We start from the raw sequence: 23,764 nt of genomic DNA, 5'->3' as shown, positions 1-23,764 counted from the left end.
CTTGCTGATACCCATCTGTCACAAATTACTCCTGACACTCTTCTCCACATTTATCCGGACTTAGGACCGTCACGAAGAAACACACTGGTTTGTGCATCCCCTCTGGCTGGGTTTATGGACACCTGATAATCATCCTTAATTTTACTGCACTGCTTAATGTAACTCTTACAACGTTTTCTAATACTAAGGTTGGAAATAATCACACGCAGTTGACCTCTTTAGGAAACTCTGCACATGGAACATTTTATGATTTTCCCCCTCTGCTTTTATTTCTAGATTTAAACTACCAACCATGGAGGAAATATCTGATATTAATAGAAAATCTAAGCCCTTTATCTCTCAGTTGGATCCACTTCCTACTCCTGAGGTTAAATCCTGTTTACCTTCTTTTTCCTCTTTAATACCTAACACCATATGTTCTTACATTATCTCTGGTCTTGATCATTTATCTATCAAAATGGTGTAATAACTCCCAATTGTCAAGAGATCTGCTTCAGATCCCTACAACCTAAATAATTATTGCCAGATCTCAAATTTACCTCTCCTTTCAAAAGCACTTGAAATAACTGCTGTCATCCTGTTTACTCTTAACCTTACTGAAAACCATTTGTTTGTACAATATCAGTATGGTTTTCATCAGTTTCACAGTACAGGCACAGCCCTGGTCAACATCACTTGTGACCTGCTGATGGCAGCTGACTCTGGGCTGTTAACCATATTTGTTATATGAGCTTTGCCTTTGACACAGACACTCATGATATTCTCCTAGAGAGATTAGAATCAATTGGTACTATTGACACTCCATATACCTGGTATCAGTCTTATCTGTTGCATCATACAGTTAAAAAATTCAAATCACAAGCTTGCCCATTTGATACTGAAGTTCCCCAGGGCACTGTCTTAGGCCCCCTTCTATTTATTATTTACCTTCTGCCTCTTGTTCATATTTTTAGGAAGTTTGATATTTATTTCCACTGTTATGCTAGTGACACCCAGCTCTATCAGTCTACTAAGCCTAATTCCATTATTCCACTTTCTTCCCTCTCTGACTGCTTGCTGTAAGTTAAATCATGGTTGACTGCTAACTTTCTCACATTAAATATGGTTAAAACAGAGGTTCTTCTGGTGTAAACTAAACTGTTTTGGCTAACTGTGACAGTATTTCTCAGACTGTTGATAATTATCTAATCTCTTCTTCCTCCCAGGTTAAGAGTTTAGGTTTCATTCTCAATAGTACCTTAAAATTTGAGGCACATATTAATGATATCACTTGATCTGTATATTTCCATCTACATAATATTAGCTGTCTATGCCTATAATCTTACAGCTAACAGCACTGGTATTCTTGTACATGTTCTAGTTACAACTTGTATTGATTATTGTAATTCTGTCTTCTCTGGTCTTCCTCACAAACTCTTCCACAAACTCCAGCTGTTTCAGAATGTAGTTGCTTGTATCATTACCAGAACCTCTTCCATAGAACACATTACTCCCAAGCAGTAACTGTTCAATACCGCATTGATTTTAAGATTCTGTTTTTTACTTTCAAGACCCTCCATAATCTAGCACCTCTGTATCTCTATGATTTTCTTCACATCTCCACTTTTTAGATCCTCCTCCTCTATTTATCTTATTAAACCTTCTACTCGCCCAACTACCATGGGGTTTAGAACTTTCATTCAAGCAACCCCTTGACCCCTTACTTCTGGAATTCTCTCCTACAAGACATCCGTAACATTGACCCCCTTCTTACATTTAAATCCCACCTTAAAACACATCTTTTTATGCATGTGTATTCTCTTTGACTTATATTTTAGTTAATATATTAAATTTTATTGTTGTATTACTACTGGTTGTAAACTAATATTTATTTTATATTGTGACTGTTGCTATTAATGTTTCTTAAGGTGTCCTTGAGTGCCTTGAAAAGTGCCTGAAAGTAAAATAAAATACAAAAATAATTAATAATCTTTAATTAGGACTGTTATTTATTTAGTTCCTTTTAGAATGTAAAACCTACCCTCATCTTCTTGAGCTACTAATTCTAACTTCTGTTATCTGGATTTTGCACACCGACTCTCCTTATGAGCTCTGACCCAAACCAGAACAAGCATAAAGCATGTATCCCTTAAATTACATTTGTTTTCTATATCTCATTCTGTGTTGCCCTTACTGTATTTTCCTTTGTATATCCTGTAAACATCCTGTACTTCCAGTAAATCAGAACCCCTTTATGATAATCTAGTACATTCTTAAATAACCTGGTATCCATTCCTACTATAACTAAGTCTCTTTCTGGTACAACAAAAACTCTTTCTTCATCAGCACTATAAACAGCCATCTGCATATCCATACTGTGTAACTGCTAAGTAACTTCTACTGTTGTATGTCACGTATGACTTGTGTTAAGTGTCACATGTATCATACCACTGAAAATCTTGGTGCATTTTATTCTTCATTAACAGAAAATATCATTAGAACTAGGGATGCAATGATACCAATACTGGTTTTGGATTTTGGTCCAATACAGTGCTCATGTACTTGTATTCGTATTGAACACAAAATGTCTGTGATGTCGAAGTTTTCTTATAATTAATGATAAAAAGCAAAGCCTACTGGACTGTAAACTGCGAAAGTAAACATAAGAATTAGCTCGGTGAAATTGCTCTTGGCAGTGCACAGCATCAGCCAAGGTTGCAGCAGACTTTATCAATGAGAGAAATATATATACATATACGTACATATATCTATACATATAAAAGGCAAAGCCCTCACTGACTCATCACTAATTCTCCCACTTTCCATATAGGTGGGAAGCTGAAATTTCGCTTGTTTATTCCTTGCAGTCTACTTACAAAAGTTAGGTATGTTTCATGTCCTATTACAACAACCAAGTGTGGGAAACGGGTGTACCCCCTAAACTGTACATATAGATAGGGGAAACCCCTCCTTACTATTTCTGCGACTTCCAATATATGTAGGAAGCCCAAGTTTCCCATGCTCATCCTTTACACTGTAAGCCTGTTTTTGTTCGCCTTGCTTCACGTCGTCCTGCTGGTGACTCCTGACTCCTTTTCATTTAGTTTCTTCACACTCTTAATCCTCCGGGCATGCCTCAGCATACTCTACTTTTGATGGTCGGTGCGCAAATTATGTTACTACAAAACTTACAACCACCAAAACTTTGTAACAGCACCAGGCTTCAGATCAAATCTCTGCACAAGAACCTCCTTGAAGCAACTGTCTTCACTGTAACTGGCTCAGGGGAGACTGTATTTATTCATTGCATCCCTCTCATACCCTCAGACCTCCCATTCCAATTCAAACGCCTCCCATTTTCAGTAAGGGTCTGCTTCGCTATGACAATAAAGAAGTCACAGGGCCAATCTGTAAAAATGGTCGGCATTGACTTGACACAAGATTACTTCTCAAATGGCCAACTGTACATTGCATACTCAAGAGTAAGCTCATCAGACAGCTTGGTCATTTTACAGCCTGAGGGCAGAACTGCAAACGTCGTTTACAAAGAGATCCTTACATCCTATAAATGTGCATTTCTCATACACAACATTTACAATACTAAATTAAACTCTTTACAATTATCAAATTCACTCTCAATACTAAAATAAGCCTATGACAATTACATTGACAATCATGTTACATTATTTTTAAAATGTTTCCTTTTCTTTTTCATAACTTCTTTAACACACTACTTCTTCTCTGCGAAGCACAGGTATTTTGCTCTACATATACACATATATACCTACATACATACATATATATACACATACATATATATATATAGTGGGTATAGAAAAGAATATCCCCCTTCGAAATATTCCCATTTTTTTCCTTTACTGCCTTAAATGAAAACATATACAAAAAAATTTCTTCCCAGCTTTACTTACTTAATGCAACCTATAACATCCAAGTGAAAGATTTCACAGCTACAGTTCAGAAAAATTATAAAAAATCAAAAACAAGACATCCTGAGATTAATAAAGGATCACCCCCCAATGTCAATATTTTGTTGAACCACCTCTTGCTTTATTCACAGCCTTGAGTCTGTTGGGATACTTCTCTATCAGCTTTGCACATCTAGATTGAGCAATATTTTCCTGCGCTCTTGTCCGTTATAGGAGATGGACATCAGAACCGGAGCTCTGTTAGCAGCGGCTTTATTTTCTCACGTATTTCTTATTATTTAGAGGTATCCTGTATTTACCCGACCCAAGGAGCTTCCACTACAGTATATAAACATGAGTAACAAGAAGAGACGTCAGAAAGAACCGGAAAAGAAACTTAAAGCTACAACAAAGTCTAGACAGACATCAAGCCGAAGTACGAGGTACGGCCTCTCGGAGACTGACCTGGAACAGGCAGACAAATGCACAGACTTCCTAGGACCCCGCTCCACTGCATTGTCTCCAGTTGAGAGTGAAAATGGGAGCGAGGGTGCAAGTGATGCAGATCACGATGGATTGCCGATTTCAGAAGATCATTCGAAACTAGAAAAGGCCCTGCAGTACGTGCTCTCGTCTACTCCTCGTGAGCCCGAAGCATCAGCTGTAATAGGAGCTGCAATTCCACCCGTGGAGCACAAAAGCTGAAACGATCTGTCCGAACTGAAAGAGATGATCACAACATTGGCTACGGCCGTAAGTGAGCTTAAGAAGGATAACAAAGACCGGGAAATACGTCTATTTAATCATTTTGACACGACCTTTAAAGGTATAGTGGGGAAATTAGAGGAACATATTGAAGAAAATAGATCCAAACTGAAAAAATTTGCAGATCGGCTGGATGACGTTAAGCAGGCATTCATGGCTCGAACTGAAACAGCGGGACAATTGGCATCTAACGCCGATGAAAAAGCTACAGCTGTGAATTCCGAATGCAAAAAACTTGGAAACAGACTTGCGGCCCTGGAAGATGGGTGCAGAAGGAATAATATTAGAATCGAAGGTCTACCTGAGAAACGAGAAAGTACAAACACAGTGAAATTTGCAGTAGAATTACTCTCTAAAATAATTGGAGATGACTTTAAATCAGATACCGAGATAGCAGCAGCTTATCGTATACGCAGATCAAATACCTTTAACACTAGAATTACCAGAGTCTACGAAAAAACTCGTAGATACGGCCCACCTTAAAACCGTTCTCACCTCTCTTTTGTCTTCTAAATGTGCCTATTAAGAGGAGCAGCGAGCAGCCGGCTATTCCATCCCCCACCGTCGCAGAACGTTCACTAAGTTTTCCCAGCTCATGCCTTGTTTGATTACCTGGGAGTGACTGAACTGCTGGAGTTTTAGAATAGAAATAATAGATCGCCATTTGGAATACATGCATTTCATGCGTGTTCCGTTTCTACAGTAATCTGTGTAAACACATTGCTAAAACAGAAACTTTTTCATATTTTAGTAATAAATGTTACAAAATGTAGGCATAAACTATAGAATGTGTAAAGCCCGAGTTCCTAAGATCAAATAAATACTTCCACAAAAGCTTCACACACCATATAACAACTTCCGTGGCGTAGCGCGCTAAGATTTGCCTCTCAGAGCGAGTAGCTTTTCTCTGCCTCACAAACATGAGTTCAATTCCCCGCTGGGGATAAAGTGTTACTTCTTTTTTTTCTTTTTAACCTCAAACTGACATAAAATTTGTAAATTGGTATGCACTGTCATTTAATGAGATCGTTATATTTTCATGTGGGATGCTCCTTTTAAAATATTTTTTTAACAATTGAGATTGCAATTAACATGAACAACTGTCCTTATAACTTATTTTTTTCAAGATCCATAACACACAGACAGACAGAGCACTGCGTAATACAGAGACAGACAGGCAGAGATATACAAACAAACAGGGAAGGCACATGTACTGAAAGAAACCCCTCCACGATCTGGCTCTCTAAGTAACAGCGCAAGTACAGACGCAAACCAAGTGTAATCAAGAGTGCTGGTTCGATCCCCACTCACTCCTATATTTGCCGTTTTCAGTAGTAAGCTGCTCTTTTTGTTAATATTATACAGTACACACATGCACTTGATTTGTGTCTGTACTTGTACTTGGTTTGTACTTCGGTTATAGTCTTGAATAAAAGTGCACTTGTTTTGTTATACTTTATACATCAACATATGTTCCTGTGTTTGAGCTACATGGGCATGCTCAAAAAATACACGTATAATGCCACGAAAAGTGCATGCAGACACTTCAGTTCGCAAGCATTGGTACGACAATGCAGTCACAAGTACACTGCAGAGCTTTAGCACGTCTTTATGTGAAAACAGCAGTGTCAGATGGGGAGTGTCTGATGATTGCATATAACGCTGAAGTTACTGCTCTTTACTATGCTTTCCTCTGCATGTCCTGGAGTACAAAAGAAACAGCATACAGCAACACGTGGGGACTGGCAATACTGGGGGAAAAAACACGCGGTCGTATGTATCGTGATACACTGCAGAACTATAGCGCGTCTTTATGTAAAAACAGCAGTGTCAGGTGGGGGGGGGCGGTAGGGATGGATCCTGAACGCGACTGAGACAATGAAAAGTGAATTTTAAAAAAATAAAGCTAACCTTTACAAATATCATAAATTACATCAGCTGTTACAGACTGAAATCAAATGTATCATTTTATTCTAAAATAGTGAAAATAAGAACACTTCTCAAATGGGAATTGTGCAGGATCGAACTCACGACCTTCTGACTCCCAGTCAGCGACTGATACTGTTACGCCACGGAAGCAGTGATAGTTAAGTCATGTCAATATCTCATACTAAGACGGGTTTTTTTGGCGGTGGCTTTTTTTTTTTGTACCTTTTGTGAAAGTGTTTCTTTGATATTTGGACTTCAGGCTTCATACATTATATAGTTTATGCCTACATTTTGTCATTTGCTACTAGAATATTGTCAACCGTTTCTGTTTTAACAATGTGTTTACACAGATTACTGTAGAAATGCAACACATATGAAATGCGTGTGTTCCAAATAACAATCTTATTATTTCTACTCTAAAACTCCACTTCACTCCCAGATAATCAATCAAGGCATTAGCTGGGAAAAGCTTGTTTACGTTCTAAGTTGTTGGGGGGATGGAATGGGGCTGTTTGCAGCTTGTCTTTATCAGTACATTTAGATGACAAAAGACACTGGTGGAGAGGTGAGAAAGGTTTTAAAAAGCGATTTAAGGTGGGCCGGATCTACGAGTTTTTTCATAGGCTCTGGTAATTCTAGTGTTAAACCTAGGTCTTTTATTGTTCGCTTTGAGCGATTACGATGTAAGCTTGATGTGATGGCACTTCTCAGACACAAGCAAGAGATTATATTTGAAAATAATCTCATTCGTATTTTCCCTGACTTCTCACCTTTAACAGCTGCAAAACGTGCAGCCTTCTTCAACATTAAACAGCTGTTACGTAAAGCCGATATCAAATACAGCCTCTTGTATCCCGCCAAACTGAAAGTGGAAGTTCAAGGCCAATATTACGTATTTTCAAGCAAGGAGAAAGCTGAAAAGGAATTAAACAAGCTGTTCCCAACACTCTTTTGAAAGATAATAATGAGCCGTATCCTGTCATAGCATGGTGTCTGATCCACTTGTAAAGATACGGGTATTATAGTTATACATCCTTTTCTTTACTTGGACGCTATATGTTTATGTTTTAATTACAGTTATAGACGTGAGTGTGTGGAAGTAATTAAAGTAGGGGTTTTTTTTCTTTTCCTTCTTTTACTACCCTAAAGGAGACTGTTTAACATCATACCCTTGGTTTATTGTTATTTCTATTATAGCATTAGGATTTACTATGCTTATCCTAGACCACTTTTTCACACCATTCCCAGGGTTCATCATCTTAATATTTTAAAATTGCTGAAGATTATATTTTAAGCTTAAAGACTGTTAATGATTATATTTTTGGCAGATAGTATTTAGACTTTAGCTGCAATAGATATCTGTAATTTTTTAATAAACGCCGTCGGGGGTGGTGGTGGTGGGGGGGTTTGTTTTGTTTTGGACGTGCTCTGTCTCTCGGTAAGTCAGAGGACTGAGACATTGTAAAGTGGGGTCTAGCCTCATGTGGGGAGGCAAAATTTTAAGGGGGGGAGAGAAAGAGAGCAGGCTATATCTAATCTATCCTTTTAGTCCTTATAATTATAACTACCAACGCAACAATAGGCTGTATGGCAATAACTTGTGGGGAAATTGGAAATTAAGATTAAAACTGCTTCACTACCAGTTAAGACTATAAAATGACATTTAAAATTCAGAATCAAATGTCTCCATGATGGGACAGTTAATTTTGTGAGCTGGAATGTTAAAGGCCTGAATCACGAATTAAAAAGAAAGAAAGTATGCTCTCACCTAACAGGCTTAAACGCTAAAATAGTATTTTTACAGGAGACCCGCCCACTAAGCAAGGATCAGTTCCGGCTGCAAAAAGACTGGACTGGCCAAATGTTCCATTCTAGCTTTACAAAGAAAACTAGACGTGTAGGAATTCTCATACATAGAACAGTCTCATTTGTAGCATCAGATGTAGTATCGGATCCTGAAGGGAGATATGTGATGGTCATGGGCAACTTATTTAACTGTAAAATGATTTTGATAAATGTTTATGCATCCAATGTCGATGATAAGGAATTCATGCAAAATCTATTTGCATCCATTCCCAATTTGAACACTCATAAAATTATAATGGCTGTGGATTTTAATTGTGTTTTTAATCCACTCTTAGATAGGACTCCTGTCACAGGGGGGACGACATCTAACACTGCAAAGACAATTGCACAGTTTGTAACTGACCACAACTTATCAGACCCCTAGAGTTTTCTAAACCCAAACTCAAGAACATATTCGTTCTACTCACCAGTGCATCATAGCTACTCAAGAATTGATTATTTCTTTATAGATAATAATTTCTTGCCTACGATTAAATCTTGCAAATACGACACAATTGTTACCTCCGACCATGCACCTCTAATCTTGGAGCTAAAATCGTTATGTCCCTCACACTCACCTCGCAGATGGCGTCTTAACCCACTTCTATTAGCAGGCGAGAACTGTATAGAATTTATATCCAAACAAATCAGCTTCTTCCTAAAGACAAACACACCCTCAGAGGTTTCTGCAGGAACACTCTGGGAAACTCTAAAGGCCTTCTTAAGAGGACATATTATTTCATATCTTTCCCACAGAAATAAATTAGAAACCAAGAAAGTGTCAGAGCTAAGAAGCAAAATTACTAGGATAGATGAAGAACAAGCCAGGCGTCCAAGTGAGGCTCTTCATAGGAAAAAGCAGGCTCTGCATACAGAACTCAACATCTTGACAACTAAGGAAACTGAGCAACTTATTTATAAATCAAGACATCATTACTATGAACAAGGGGAGAAAGCTAATAAGCTTTTAGCTCAACAAATCCACAAGCAAGAAGTTCGCAGTGCAATCCCAGTAATCACCAACACGAATGGAGATGAAATCATTGACCATAAAAATATAATGCACACATTTAGAGACTACTATAAAACCTTATAGTCTACTGAGTTTAAAGAAGACAACACACAATCTAATGCATTTCTGGATACGTTACAAATACCACAAATAGTTTTAGTGCGGAGGAACTGGATAAACCTCTGATCGTATCATCGTATCAGAATTACTAGATGCTATACAGTCACTTCAAGGCGGGAAATCAGCAGGCCCTGATGGCTACCCTGTAGCTGCACCCTGCTCTGCGCTCCAATAAATGCAAGTTATCGCAAATATACTAATAACCCAACTGTGCTTCACTCTCTCAGAACATGGAACCAATTTAGAAAGCAATTTAAGATGGAAAATCTTTTATCTGTGGCACCTCTGCAGGAGAACCATCTCTTTCAACCCTCGCAAACATACCTAGTTTTTAATATCTGGAAAAGATTTGGGATTAAATTGCTCAGAGATCTTTATATAGACAATATCTTTGCATCCTTTGAACAATTACATCCCAAATTTAACCTTCCAGCTACACATTTCTTTCACTATCTTCAAATTAAAAACTTTGTTAAACAGAACCTGCCCGATTCTCCTCATCTCTTACCCTCCACCATGCTGGAAAAAAATTCTGCTCAATTTTGAGGACTTAGACACCATTTCTGCAATATATAAAATTTTATTAGAGTCCCTTCCTTTAAAAGATCCAAGAGGACAATGGGAAAAAGATCTCTTAATTAATGTATCAGAAAAGTTGTGGAAGTTAGCAATGCAGAGAATTCACTCAAGCTCCATATGCGCAATGCATAGAATTATTCAACTCAAAATTATATATCGAGCTCATCTGTATCGCTTAAAACTGTCCAAAATGTTTCCAGGGCAAGATCCAACCTGCGAACGCTGCAACCAAGCTCCTGCCTCACTGGGTCAAATGTTTTGGGCATGCACCAAATTAACATCATTTTGGAACCAAAATTTTTAAGTGCCTTTCAGACAGCCTTGGTATCACAATCCCTCCTAACCCATTGATAGCTGTGTTTGGTGTTCTTCCAGATGGATTTGAAGTGGAGGAGGACAAGCAAACTGTGATTGCATTCACTAAACTTTTGGCACGCAGACTTATTTTGTTAAATTGGAAGAATCCTAACTCTCCTCTAATAAGTCAGTGGGAAACCGATGTTTTATATTATTTGAAATTGGAAAAAATCTAATTTCAGTTAGAGGGTCTGTACAGAATGTTTTCAAAACCTGGCAGGATCTAATTAATAATATTTTAGAATAAGAAGAAATAATTATTTCCGCATTTTTTTTCCTTCTCTATTTATCTTTTTTGCCCTATTAAACTCAAAAATTTAGGTAGGTTATACGCCTTAAGTATTACTCCTTTGGCCATGCTCTCCTTCTCAGGGGTGGGGTTTGATTTGTTTTCAATCCTGTTTTTTGTAAAAAATTGATCTGTTTGTATGGAATGATTGCAATAAAATTAATAAAAAAAAATGAAAAACAAAATAAATTGAGCAATATTTGCCCCCTTGTCTTTACAGAACTGTTCAAGTTCAGTCAAATTGGATGGTGAGCATTGGTGGACTGCTATCTTCAAATCTTTCCACAGATTTTCAATGGGATTTAGGTCTGGGCTCTGACTGGGCCACACGAGGACATTCACTTTTTTCTCCTTCAGCCACTGTGTGATCAATTTTGGTGTGTGCTTCGGGTTGTTGTCGTGTTGAAAGGTGAACATTCTTCTCATCTTCAACTTTCTGGCAGAGGGTAGCAGGTTTCCCTCAAGAATTTGATGGTATTTTTTTCCCATCCATTTTTCCTTCTACCCTAACGAGAGCCCCAGGCCCTGCGGCAGAGAAACACCCCCACAGCATGATGCTGCCACCTCTATGCTTTACTGAAGGTATGGTGTGTTGTGGATGTTGAGCTGCATTGGATTTCCGTCAGGTGTACCATTTGGCATTGACACCAAGTAGTTTGATTTTGGTCTCATCTGATCATAAGACCTTTTTCCACTTGGCATCAGAATCTTGAAGGTGCATTCTGGCAAAGCTCAAATGAGCCTTAATATGGCCTTTCCTGAGAAGTGGCTTTTTCCTTGCGACCTTCCCGAACAAGCCACAATTGTGGAGCGCTTGTGAAATTGTTGTTCCATGCACACAATGACCACTCTTCGCCATAAAATCCTGTAACTCCTTCAAAGTGGCCATTGGCCTCTTGGTAGGCTCTCTTACCAGTTTCCTACTTGCTCTTCCATCCTGTTTGCATGGACAGCCGGATCCAGGGAGGGTCCTATTAGTACCAAACACTTGCCACTTTTTTATTATGGACTTTACTGTGCTCCTTGGGATTGATAAAGCCTTATGTCTGTCCACAACTCTATCCCTGAGATCTTTTGAAAGTGGCTTGCTACCCATAGTCAGTTGTTTGCTGTCAGTTGCACTACCAAGCAAGGGAATGCTCCAGGAACAACTGTTTTTATGCTTCACTAATCACACTGATTACAGATATTGTTTAGGAGGGGGGTGATTCTTTATTAATCTCAGTATTTCTTGTTTTTTATTTTTTTTTAATTCTTATGAACTGTAGCTGTAATATCTTTCACTTGGATGTTATAGATTGCATTGAGTAAGTAAAGCTTGAAAAAACATTGGTTTTGTGTGTTTTCATTTAAGGCTATAAAGCAAAAAAATGGGAATATTTCAATGGGGTGATTCTTTTCTACATCCACTGTGTGTGTATACATATATATATATATATATATATATATATATATATATATATATATATATATATATATATATATATATATATACAGTAATCCCTCCTCCATCGCGGGGGTTGCGTTCCAGAGCCACCCGCGAAATAAGAAAATCCGCGAAGTAGAAACCATATGTTTATATGGTTATTTTTATATTGTCATGCTTGGGTCACAGATTTGCGCAGAAACACAGGAGGTTGTAGAGAGACAGGAACGTTATTCAAATACTGCAAACAAACATTTGTCTCTTTTTCAAAAGTTTAAACTGTGCTCCATGACAAGACAGAGATGACAGTTCCGTCTCACAATTAAAAGAATGCAAACATATTTTCCTCTTCAAAGGAGTGCCCGTCAGGAGCAGAGTCTGTCAGAAAGACAGAGAGTAAAGCAAACAAATCAATAGGGCTGTTTGCTTTTAAGTATGCGAAGCACCACGGCACAAAGCTGTTGAAGGCGGCAGCTCACACCCCCTCCGTCAGGAGCAGAGAAATAGAGAGAGAGAGAGAGAGCCAGAGTAAAACAAAGTCAAAAATCAATACGTGCCCTTTGAGCTTTTAAGTATGCGAAGCACCGTGCAGCATGTCCTTCAGGAAGCAGCTGCACACAGAAGGTAGAAACGTCCCTATCGTCTAGGTGTGCGAACAGCCCCCCTGCTCACACCCCCCTACGTCAGCGCAAGAGAGAGAGAGAGAGAGAGAGAGAGAGAAAGTAAGTTGGGTAGCTTCTCAGCCATCTGCCAATAGCGTCCCTTGTATGAAATCAACTGGGCAAACCAACTGAGGAAGCATTTACCAGAAATTAAAAGACCCATTGTCCGCAGAAACCCGCGAAGCAGCGAAAAATCCGCGATATATATTTAAATATGCTTACATATAAAATCCGCGATGGAGTGAAGCCGCGAAAAGCGAAGCGCGATATAGCGAGGGATCACTGTATATATATATCCCAGGATGGAAGAACATATGTATTAGCCTGCTGGGCAAAACAATAACTTGCCTGCTGGTGTTATATGAGGGATGGACCAGCGGAAGCCAGGAAATGGAGCTGTTCCATTCCCCATATGCCAGGTGGCATTGGTCCATGTGTGGCTGCCCAATTGGGATGCCCACAGTGCTTGGGAGTTGGAGTCCAGAAGTTCAACCCTGTCGGTATCCCTGGGTGCTGATAAAGGATGCTGTTGGGGGAGGACCTCCATCAGGAAGACGTGCCATGTCATTGGCCCAACCTCCCCCTCGATAGATCACTTCACTCATTATCAGTCCATAGGTATATTCCAACTTGGTTAAAACTCTGACCCTGAGAATTATTTATAATTACAGCCAATGCTAAAATTATTGGAAATTGTCATCTATACAAGATGAAAGGTAGTCTACTTCCAGAAGTATTGCATCTAAATTAATACACAGAAGGAATACAACTTCTCCAGCCTGATCACCAGTCATGATTTTACTGGCAATTGAATTTTTATGCAATTTTACGGTTTGTAAGCATATGCCATTACATGGGCTTTATTTGTCGACTGCTAACACACAACTGAACTACAACTGTTGTTAATGGAGAATTAAATTGGTTGTATTGACATGGGAGAATCATTTTAGTATTCTCCTAATGAAGATGAAAAAATTGATACATAGATGTATGCTGTATGACATACGGTCAAAAAATGAATGTCACATGAAAATGTTGAACAATTTAGCTACGCTTTTTTATATTTTTAAAATATACACACACCCAGAGACACATACTTTTGAAGCTACATGCGTTAGCAATAACTTTTCACAAATTTGTGTCCTAAGCATAAAATTTGAACAGTAAATTTGAAGAAAATTATTAATAACTTATTTAGGGTGGCTAATTAAAAAAAATCCTTAATTGACAAAATTTCTTAAATATTTTGCATTTTGCAACAATCTTTTTAGTTACTTATGTAAAATGTCTTAAGTATCAAAAGTTGTCTGTTGATTGGATATAAAACTGGCATGCATATAATCAGAAAAAATGTTTCCTCTTATAGATATAAGGATTGGTTCTTTTCAAATATCAGTGCAGCCAAGGAGGACAAAGAGATGGTGTTGCTGGTGCTGCAGGAATTGTGTGGCCTAGAGACAGCTGGACAGGATTATGCAGTGCCGCCTGACAAAAGTCCCTGGAAGGACCAGCTGGGTAGTAGTTTGAAGCGTATACCTAATGAGATCGTAGATGAACATGCAGTGGCATCAATGAGCTGTGTTCCAGTAGCTGCTGCTATACAATTGGACCACAGTTTCTCGTTCAGACATACCACTTAAGTACTGGTCAGTTAACAAAGTGCAGTTCTTTGCTTTGTCTCAGATGTCAAGGAAATACCTTTAAGGTGTAGCGAGTGAGAGGTTTAGTGTACTGTCACATATTGTTAATGATACCATAAACAAGCTTACAGCTGAACATGCATAGATGCTTCTATCTTAAAAAATGTGATACAGAGTGAGAAATGTTCTTGTTTGTTAAGCTAAACTCCTGCGTTGTAATATTGCATATCATTTTGAAACACTTGTTGGCTTACTTTACAACATTAATAGTATGTGATTTTTTTTTTCTGTGAAATTTGAGCCATTTTAAAAATGATGTTGTAATCTAATCTATGTAATGTGTGCTACTTTGAGTTATTTGTCCAATTTTGAAGTATTTTATTCCAAATTATGTGTGTTGGGCGGCACGGTGGCGCAGTGGGTAGCGCTGCTGCCTCGCAGTTGGGAGACCTGGGGACCCGGGTTCGCTTCCCGGGTCCTCCCTGCGTGGAGTTTGCATGTTCTCCCCGTGTCTGCGTGGGTTTCCTCCGGGCGCTCCGGTTTCCTCCCACAGTCCAAAGACATGCAGGTTAGGTGGATTGGCGATTCTAAATTGGCCCTAGTGTGTGCTTGGTGTGTGGGTGTGTTTGTGTGTGTCCTGCAGTGGGTTGGCACCCTGCCCAGGATTGGTTCCCTGCCTTGTGCCCTGTGTTGGCTGGGATTGGCTCCAGCAGACCCCCGTGACCCTGTGTTTGGATTCAGCGGGTTGGATAATGGATGGATGGATTATGTGTGTTATATTTGATGTTAACAGTGAAGTTGACCTTTTATGGACATGCTGTAAACGAATACCACCTTGCAGCCTCACTACAATGGTATTGGTATCAGTATCTGTGAATCGTCATACTTGGTCTGAGAAAATTGGTATTGATACATCCTTAATGAGAATGTTAGTGGATTAGCTCAAGTGTAACTAGTATAGTCTGTTTAGCCATAGATAGGTTGTGAATGTGTATTCATTTAATCAGCACCGGTCATAGGTACAAATTATTTATTTTGCTAGGATTTGGTGCGATAGACAATACATTTTTCATTTCATTTTCCAACATCATTATCCCATTTCCGCCCGTATCGTATACACGCAGAATCCAGTGTTTTGCCCTCTGTAGGCCGCCTTCTGTGCTATATGCTCACTTAAGACAATTCAGTGTACTCTATCACAGTTTGCATAGCTCTGTACATTGCCTTCATATAAAGCATGGGTCATGCCTGAATTGCTTCACTACAGTTGGTATATTCACACACAGCTCAGATGTTCAAGCTCAAAGTTGTGGACAAATTTGTAATTAACTGTCAACCTTGCCATATCGAAATAAACTGCCACCTTGAAAGACAATTTTGAAAATGCTCAACAAAAACACCTCTATATTTTCTAATGTAATTAATGTAAGAAAAATTTTTGAAGTACTCTTGGGTCCCTTCAGCTTCTTTGTTAGAACCTTGAAGAAGTAAATAGCTCACAGAATTCCACTCTTAATTACTCATGGAAAAATTAATTTATTACTGTTCAGGCAAGATATTTCCATACATTATCAAATGTACAGATATATATAGCAAAAGGAAACTACTGTCTTTGTTACCTTTTTCATAAGAAGCTGATACAGTTGTGTGTAGTTCAGTTTCTTCTTTAGTGCAACTCCATTTATGATCATAGCTAAAATTACATGTAGCATAATATACAATATGATACAAATACATTTAACATGTATATACAGATATGTGTATATCGATATATATATAGATACATATTTTTAGTTACATATTTTTATATACTGTATATAACAAAAAAATTGTTTTTAATAAAGTTAGTAAAAATCGTAAACATTAACAATTTCATTTTGCATAGATGCCAACAAAACTCACCTTTGGAGTCCATAATCATTAAAAGTAAGGGGAAAGGGTAAATGTTTGCTGAAATATGTAGTACCTGCTTAACTGATTTGTGTTTGACATTGCAGGTGGTAAGGAACATCTCTCTGTTTTGCATGAAAATACATGAAAACCTGACTCACCAGATTGATTTCGTTAAGAACCAGTGGGAAAAAGTCATTGGACCTGGCAATCATGTGATTCTTGGTAAATATAAAAACATTAATAAGCATTTTATTTTATTTTCCACCACTGGAAAATGGCAAATATTATCCTGTTATATTAAAGGGGTGATCAGACAGATCCAAGCAATTATAGGCCAGTAAGCTTAACAGGTATCACAGGTAGATAAACAGAAGGAATTAGTAAGGAAGTGATTGAGCAAAACATGGTAGGAACAGGAGTTTTACTAAATAGCATAGGTTCAGTCAAGGGAGGTGTTGTTTTACTAACATACTGGAATTCCATGAGGAAGCAGCAAAAAAATAGGATCAAAGTGGAGCGTATAATATTTATCTTGAGATGTTAGGCATCAAAAATGAGAGGTTGGGCATCAAACTAACTGCCCTCACCACCCCAATCCATCTGTTGATATCACCATCCCTTTTGCCATCACTTGTGAACATGACCCAAAGATACTTAAATTCCTCCACTTGAGGCAGTAACTCAACTACCACTCAGAGAGGATAGTCCACCGTTTTCCTACAGTGGGAAAAAACAGTGATGCACTGGGCACCCTCCCCTTGGCTGTGCCTTGTAATTCTGTCTATGAAAATCACACACAGGATAGGAGATGCATCCATCCACTGAGAACAGCACTGATGTTTTTACAAATGTGCGGACACAGCCCTTACTGTGATTATATGGGAACTGAATAGCCCTTGTTAGGGCCCCAGAACCCCATACTATTCCAGTATCTACTACAGAATCCGTCATGGAACACAATCATCTCTAAGTTCACCTAACACATGTAGATCAAATGGCCATGCTCCCCTGGCCCCTCCAAGATCCTTATGAGGGTAAAGAGTTGGTCCACTGTTTCAGAACCTAGATGGAATAGATAGATAGATAGATACTGTATTAATCCCAATGGGAAATACACTTTGCTCCTCCTGGATCTGAGGTACTATGACTGGTAGGAGTCTTCTTTCCAATACCCTGGTGTAAATTTTTCCAGACTTGATGATAAGTGTGATCCCTGGATAGTTAAGACTGTACCCCACTCTCTTTTTAAAAATGGGGACCACCACCTCTGTTCACCACTACAGGGGCACTGCTCCTAACAACCATGCAGCATTGAAAAGGTGTGACAGCCCAACAATGTCCAAAAACTTGATCATTATTGGACGGATGTCATCCACCCCTGGGCTTTGCCAGTGTGGAGTTGCTTAACTACCTCAATAAGCTCCCTCAGGAAAATTGTCATTGATCCCCCATAAGCTTCTGGCTTTGCTTCTTCCACAGAGGGTGTGTCTTGTGGGTTCAGGAGCTCCTCAGTGTTTCTTGCACCACCAGACTACATCCTCAGCCAAGGTTAGCATTTCTCCACCCTTGCTGAAAACAGCTTGGGTGAAGCCCTGCTTTCCCCCTCTGAGCTGCCTGATTGTTTACCAGTTGAGCCCAACTGATAGTCGATTTCCATAGTCTCTTTAAACCATGATTTTTTTACTTCCCTGACAGCCAATGCCACAGCTGTACCCCTCTGCTGCTTTGAGAGTCTCCCGTGCTAACTACACATGGAAGGCCTTCTCTTTCAGCCTGATGGCATCCCTCACCTCTGGTCCTTGAGTTGCCACAGCTATTGACAACCACTTCAAAGATGGAGGCTTTGACAGCTCTGCCACTTTCTTCACCTGAGTGTCCATAATATACGGCCACAAACCTTGACAATCTAATTATAAAATTGATGATAGATCTTTATCCTGAGGTGCTATGGTACCAAATACACTTAAGAGCCACCTTATGTTTGAACATGGCATTTAATATAAACAAACAGTGCCTTGCACAGACGTCTAATAACAGAACATCATTCAGTTTTAGATCAGGCAAGCCATTCCTAATAATGATGCCTCTCCAGGTGTATTCATCATTACCCACATGGTTGCTGAAGTTGTCCAGCACAACTATGGAGTCCCTAGTTCAAACCCTTTCCAGGATCCCCTCCAGGCACTCCAAAAAGATTTTGTACTCCAAGCTGCCAGTTGGTGCAAATGTACATATGGCAGTCAGAGTTCTCCCCTTTGCAACTTTCAGTTGCACAGAAGCAGCCCTCTTGTTCTCCAGGAGAGACTCCAGCACGGCAATGACCAGCCAGGGGCACTCAGTAGGAAGCTCAGTTCACCTGACACCTTAACCACAGAGTGAAGGTGAGTTGAGCCTCTTTTGAGAGGTTTGGTTTCAGAACCAAGCTAGTTGGAAAGGAGCCCAATGTGAGCTTTTATTTTCACATTTCAGGTTTATTAATTTAATGTGTATCATTGTGCTTAAGTTTCTTTCACAAGATAAAAATGATTGCCATTCCCTCCCGCACCCTTAGATCCTATTCCTCCATCAACTTGACTGTTTCCTTCATGTGTCTTACCACCATGGGGAGCAGAGCATTTAGTTGCTCTGCTCCCTAACTCTGGAACTCACTACCATCTGAGCTTAGAAATATTGAATCATTCTCACTTTTCAAATCTAAACTTAAAACTCATTTGTTTAAGACTGCTTTTTCTCTTCGATTACAATTGCTTTGTCTGATTTTAATTTTTGTGTTTTAGTTGTGTTTATAATGTGTGTTTTATCTATTGTGCGGTGTCCTTGAGCGTTCAGAAAAGCGCCTACGAATAAATAAAATGTATTATTATTATTAAACTCAACACATTATTATAAGAAGTAAAAAAACAGATACCGAAAGAAAAACTTTATTAATGTAATTAGATTCAAAGGAAAACAATGTCCTATATGACATAAATTTACTACAGATCATCCTGAGACCTATTTTTGTTACTTTTTCTTTTTTTATATCAAAAACTGCAGATTTCACTGGCTAGCATTTACTTAATTCATTCCCAGAGCCATTTCATGCCATTATTTTAGTTTTTGCAAGCAATTGTGCCTTTATATGATGAGAAAAGTTATGTATGTTACATTGCTGAGGGTTGACTCACCCCCACTATGAGCTGGCATTCCGTCCTGCAAATAAGCAGCTTCAGTTGCAATAAAAACAAGAAGCCTGCAAACTCGTATAAGAATTCCAACTACTGCGGCAAAAGTTAGCCACTGTATTACATAAAAGAGCAATGTAAAAGTGCAATAATCCATTGTCATTTGGAGCCAGTGAGCAGTGCAGCGACTGACTACAATTTGAAATAAGCCAATCTTAATTATTGTGCCTTTGTGATGATGCTTTAAAGTAGCACAACATATTACAATTTTTCCGAACAATTTAAAATACTAGCAAGTTGAATATCATTTAAATTTGTAACATATGATAACATTGTACACTGCCACATAATGTATTTTCTAGTTTGTCTTTTCTCTTCCTGTCAGGGATGGGCAGATCCATACTAAAGTTTTGATGCTTCTGATCCTGACCTTTTAATTTACACTTCCATGTTCATATTAAAAGTATTGATTAGACGTTTTCAATAATATGCACGTTTATTAGAAACTAGCTGATTACCCAGTGGCTTCGCTCACTGAGTGTAAGGGAAACAAACTAAAGTGTAGTATTTATAAAAAAAGTTTGTTAATTACTAATGTTATTTTTGAACAAATAAAGACCATTCACAATAACATAGAAATTATATAAATATTAATTATTAAGTAGTAAAACATTTTGATTAAAGAATTTGAAGAAGATATAAGAAGCATATAAATTATTAAACAGTTAAACATTAACATGTAAGAAGTAAAGATACATTGAGTACTACTGTAGTGGTTTCGGGCAAAGTACCTGCTTGACAACCTTGCACTATGTGCCTGTGATTTAAGAGAAAAATTATTCTGAGAAATGTGGACGCTGCCTTTCCGTGCTTAACGGGCAGAAGGTCCAAACAATTCCTAAGTCCAATATTTAACTTGAAGAGGTCGGTACATCTTTTTAGATGTAAACCCTCCATCTTATTAAAAGAATTCATCACAAAAGGAGCCTTGAATGTTGCGGGGTTTTAGTGACCCGAATTCATCTTAAGGGGACAGTAAGTAGCCATGCACCGCAATTTACCAAGAGAGTCCCACTTCGATAGCGCCGATTACACTTATTCGCAAAGATTTCCACTATCCCAGGAACCGACAGGGCACTTAAAGTGTGACAAACAGTGCGAGAAGAGAGGACGCCCGAAACTGCGAAGCCCAACATTCCGCGCCTCCCAGCGTCCACTTTGTTCTTACGACCCCTCGCCACTGAAGGCGGTCTCGTCTTCACATTGTTTACAACTCGGCGCAGATAAAAAGTAGAAAGACGCAAAGCTGTTTTGTTCATCTGTTCTACTATCAAGTACTGTGAATTAAAAAAAAGTTACAATGTGCCAGTTGAGAACACACCTGGCGGCGGACGGCTCAGCGCTGGAGTCCACAGAGGAGGGCTGGGAGAGGGCGACGCGGGGTGCACTTGTATAGGATAGGTTGGCGTGTTTGTGTTTACCACTTTTACGTAATTTCCATATCGCATGGTTATACGTAATATGTAATTTCCATATCGCGTGGTCATACGTCATTTCCATTTCAAATGCGAAAAGAATTTTATATATATATATATATATATATATATTTATTTATATATATATATATATATATATATATATATACACATTATTTTTAAAAAGCATTTGATGGTGAAAACATGATTAAATTAAATGTGTCATATTGTGTAAAACGGGAGCCGCTTTTCCTTCTGCACTTTTTATCGTTTTGCAGTCACACTGGCAGTGCTGCGGTCCACCAGCCAAAGCAGTGGGACTGTGTATGTGTGGCCCTGGCAGAAAGAAGGCTAAGCATTGTTTAGAGTAATTATACTCCACAGAGAAATAATGAAGCAAAATGTTATACGTGTCAGAAGGCCATACATTACTGTGGCAACACCACATGCCTGGTAAAAGATATCAAAGTCATGTTGATGAACACAAGGAGCTACAAAGGAGGTGATCAGGAGAGTACAGAGAAGCTCAGACTAAGAAGTCTAGCACGCTTGCCAAAGGGATGCATCTATAGCATTCCAGAAAAGCAGGCAGTACCCAGGTAACGTTAGTACTGTAGACTGATGTAAGGTTGTTGTAATTGTTTGAGTAGATAACAATCGATCAATGTTTTGGTTTAGGGAGGAGTATATTACATTTATAGCTTCATGAATGGATATACTTAGAACACATTTTCAAACTTCTGTATTTATGTCCATTTTGTTAAAAAAAAAAAATATATATATATATATATATATATATATTAGTTGATATTAGCTTTGCTCCTCATTCCCTAGCATTAGACTAGAACATCTGTCACTGTGTAAAAACAATGCTAAAAGCAGTAGTCCCTAGCATTATTCGGACAACGGTATATGCATGTCTTGCATAAATGGTAGTCCAGGGTATTTCCAAGGCAGCGGTATAGGCTCATCTTCTCCTCTCACTTTTAGGCATGCCTAGTAATAATGGTGTCTTGTTAAAAAAAAATCGTTTTTCAGCAACCAAAGTGTAGCACGCTGTTGACGGTGATAGGAGTAGAGATGTTGAGGAGCCTCTCATCAGCAGTGATGACAAAGTGAATCTGTCTTCAGGCAGTGAACTTGAAAAGGATAGTGAAACTGAAGATGATTCTGATGAATGTGAAAGTGATGCTCACTCTGTATTTGCATCATTATTACACGTTTTACATTTCTGACTGCATCTTTTAGTGTTTTGCACATTTCACAGTAAAAAAAAAGAAATCCCAAAAAATGCAATGCTTTTTATGTTTCTTTCAAGAAAAATTTGAATGCAAACGCTTTTTCTTTTTCCACAGATCATTTGCAAGAACTTAACATGCTTAATAATTTCTGTTAATAATCAAGCAAAGTTTGAAACTTTCTATAATTATGCCTAATTTGTTAAAAAAGTACATAATTACTTGATATTAGCTTTACTTTGTTTAGCTTTACTAAACATTTGTGTAGAAAATTAAAATAATTGAAACCTCATAAATGCAAAAAACTAATGTGCTTTCAATTGCCACCTTCAGGGTCAGTGTGCCAAAAACCCTTTGCAGTCGCCATAAACCAGCCCTGCATAAGCCCATATATGACCATCTATGACATTAACCAAAACCACAGTTAAAAATAAAGTAGAGACATGAAATCCACACTTAGAGACAAAATATCCATCCATCCATCCATTTTCCAACCCGCTGAATCTGAACACAGGGTCACGGGGGTCTGCTGGAGCCAATCCCAGCCAACACAGGGCACAAGGCAGGAACCAATCCCGGGCAGGGTGCCAACCCACCGCAGCAGAGACAAAATAATTCTGTTTATTTGAACAAAGAGAAAAAAAAATTGCCACATTCATTACTGCTCCATTCAAGGTCATGGTGATAACATAAATCATTTATTCATTTTAATATGCATATTTTGGGATTTGTGCTCTTTATTTTAAGCCAAAGTAATACTTAATAGTACTTTCTGAAGGTGTGAAAAGTTATTTTAATGTTTAAAAAAAAAAGCACAGTAATGCTAACCTGTTTTTTATTTTTATAAATTCAGGTATTTTTACTTCAATAAATTAATTATTGGCGTGTTATTACTCATTACTTTAAAAATGAATCCGAATACATAACACATTATTGTTAACGCTTAACCCCAATATTGATTCTAATATAGTATATGATATTAGATTATTCTGGTGTAAATAACTCCAATTTACATTGACTTACATTGAGCCAGCTGCTAAACGAACAAGTGAGACAAACTAACTTTACTATTGATGTATTGAAATCTAAAGAGGAGCAGATCCAACAAAGGCTTTCATCGCTTTTAGATGAGAAAACCCTTCAACAGGTGATTGAATTCACTGAGAAAGCTTGTCTAGCACAGCACGAAAACTCTAAGACCAGGCAGCACAGGAACTTTGATCTACTTGTGGTGCGCCAGAAGCATCAGCATACGATAGGGAGTGGCCTCCACAGCCAACAGAGAGAAGGATGCCAGACACAAACCGAGGATGTGGACAAGTGGGTGAAGAATCTGTCTGACAGACAACTCACCCAAGCAGAGAAAAACGTCCTTGGTAAAGGGTTAAACTTTGCTGTCACACCGAAACAAATCCCGCTAGTGAAACTGATGTCAGCCACAGAATCAGCAATCAGAAACAACAAC

The 23,764-nt window shown here is 38.4% G+C and overlaps 1 protein-coding gene across 1 annotated transcript in view; it reads left to right on the top strand.

The window, feature by feature from the left end:
- Positions 1 to 23,764, top strand: part of tdrd12 (tudor domain containing 12) — a 725,767-nt gene that overhangs the window by 442,869 nt on the left and 259,134 nt on the right. Inside the window, exon 17 of the mRNA XM_051932225.1 lies at positions 16,527 to 16,644. Coding sequence (XP_051788185.1) covers positions 16,527 to 16,644 — 118 coding nt within the window. The remainder of the gene's footprint in view (positions 1 to 16,526; positions 16,645 to 23,764) is intronic.

The sequence above is a fragment of the Erpetoichthys calabaricus genome, chromosome 9 (assembly GCF_900747795.2).
Source record: "Erpetoichthys calabaricus chromosome 9, fErpCal1.3, whole genome shotgun sequence".
Classification (NCBI taxonomy): Eukaryota; Metazoa; Chordata; class Cladistia; order Polypteriformes; family Polypteridae; genus Erpetoichthys; species Erpetoichthys calabaricus.
The sequence above is the reverse complement of the archived record's forward strand: the minus strand, read 5'-3'. Positions and strand labels throughout refer to the sequence as shown.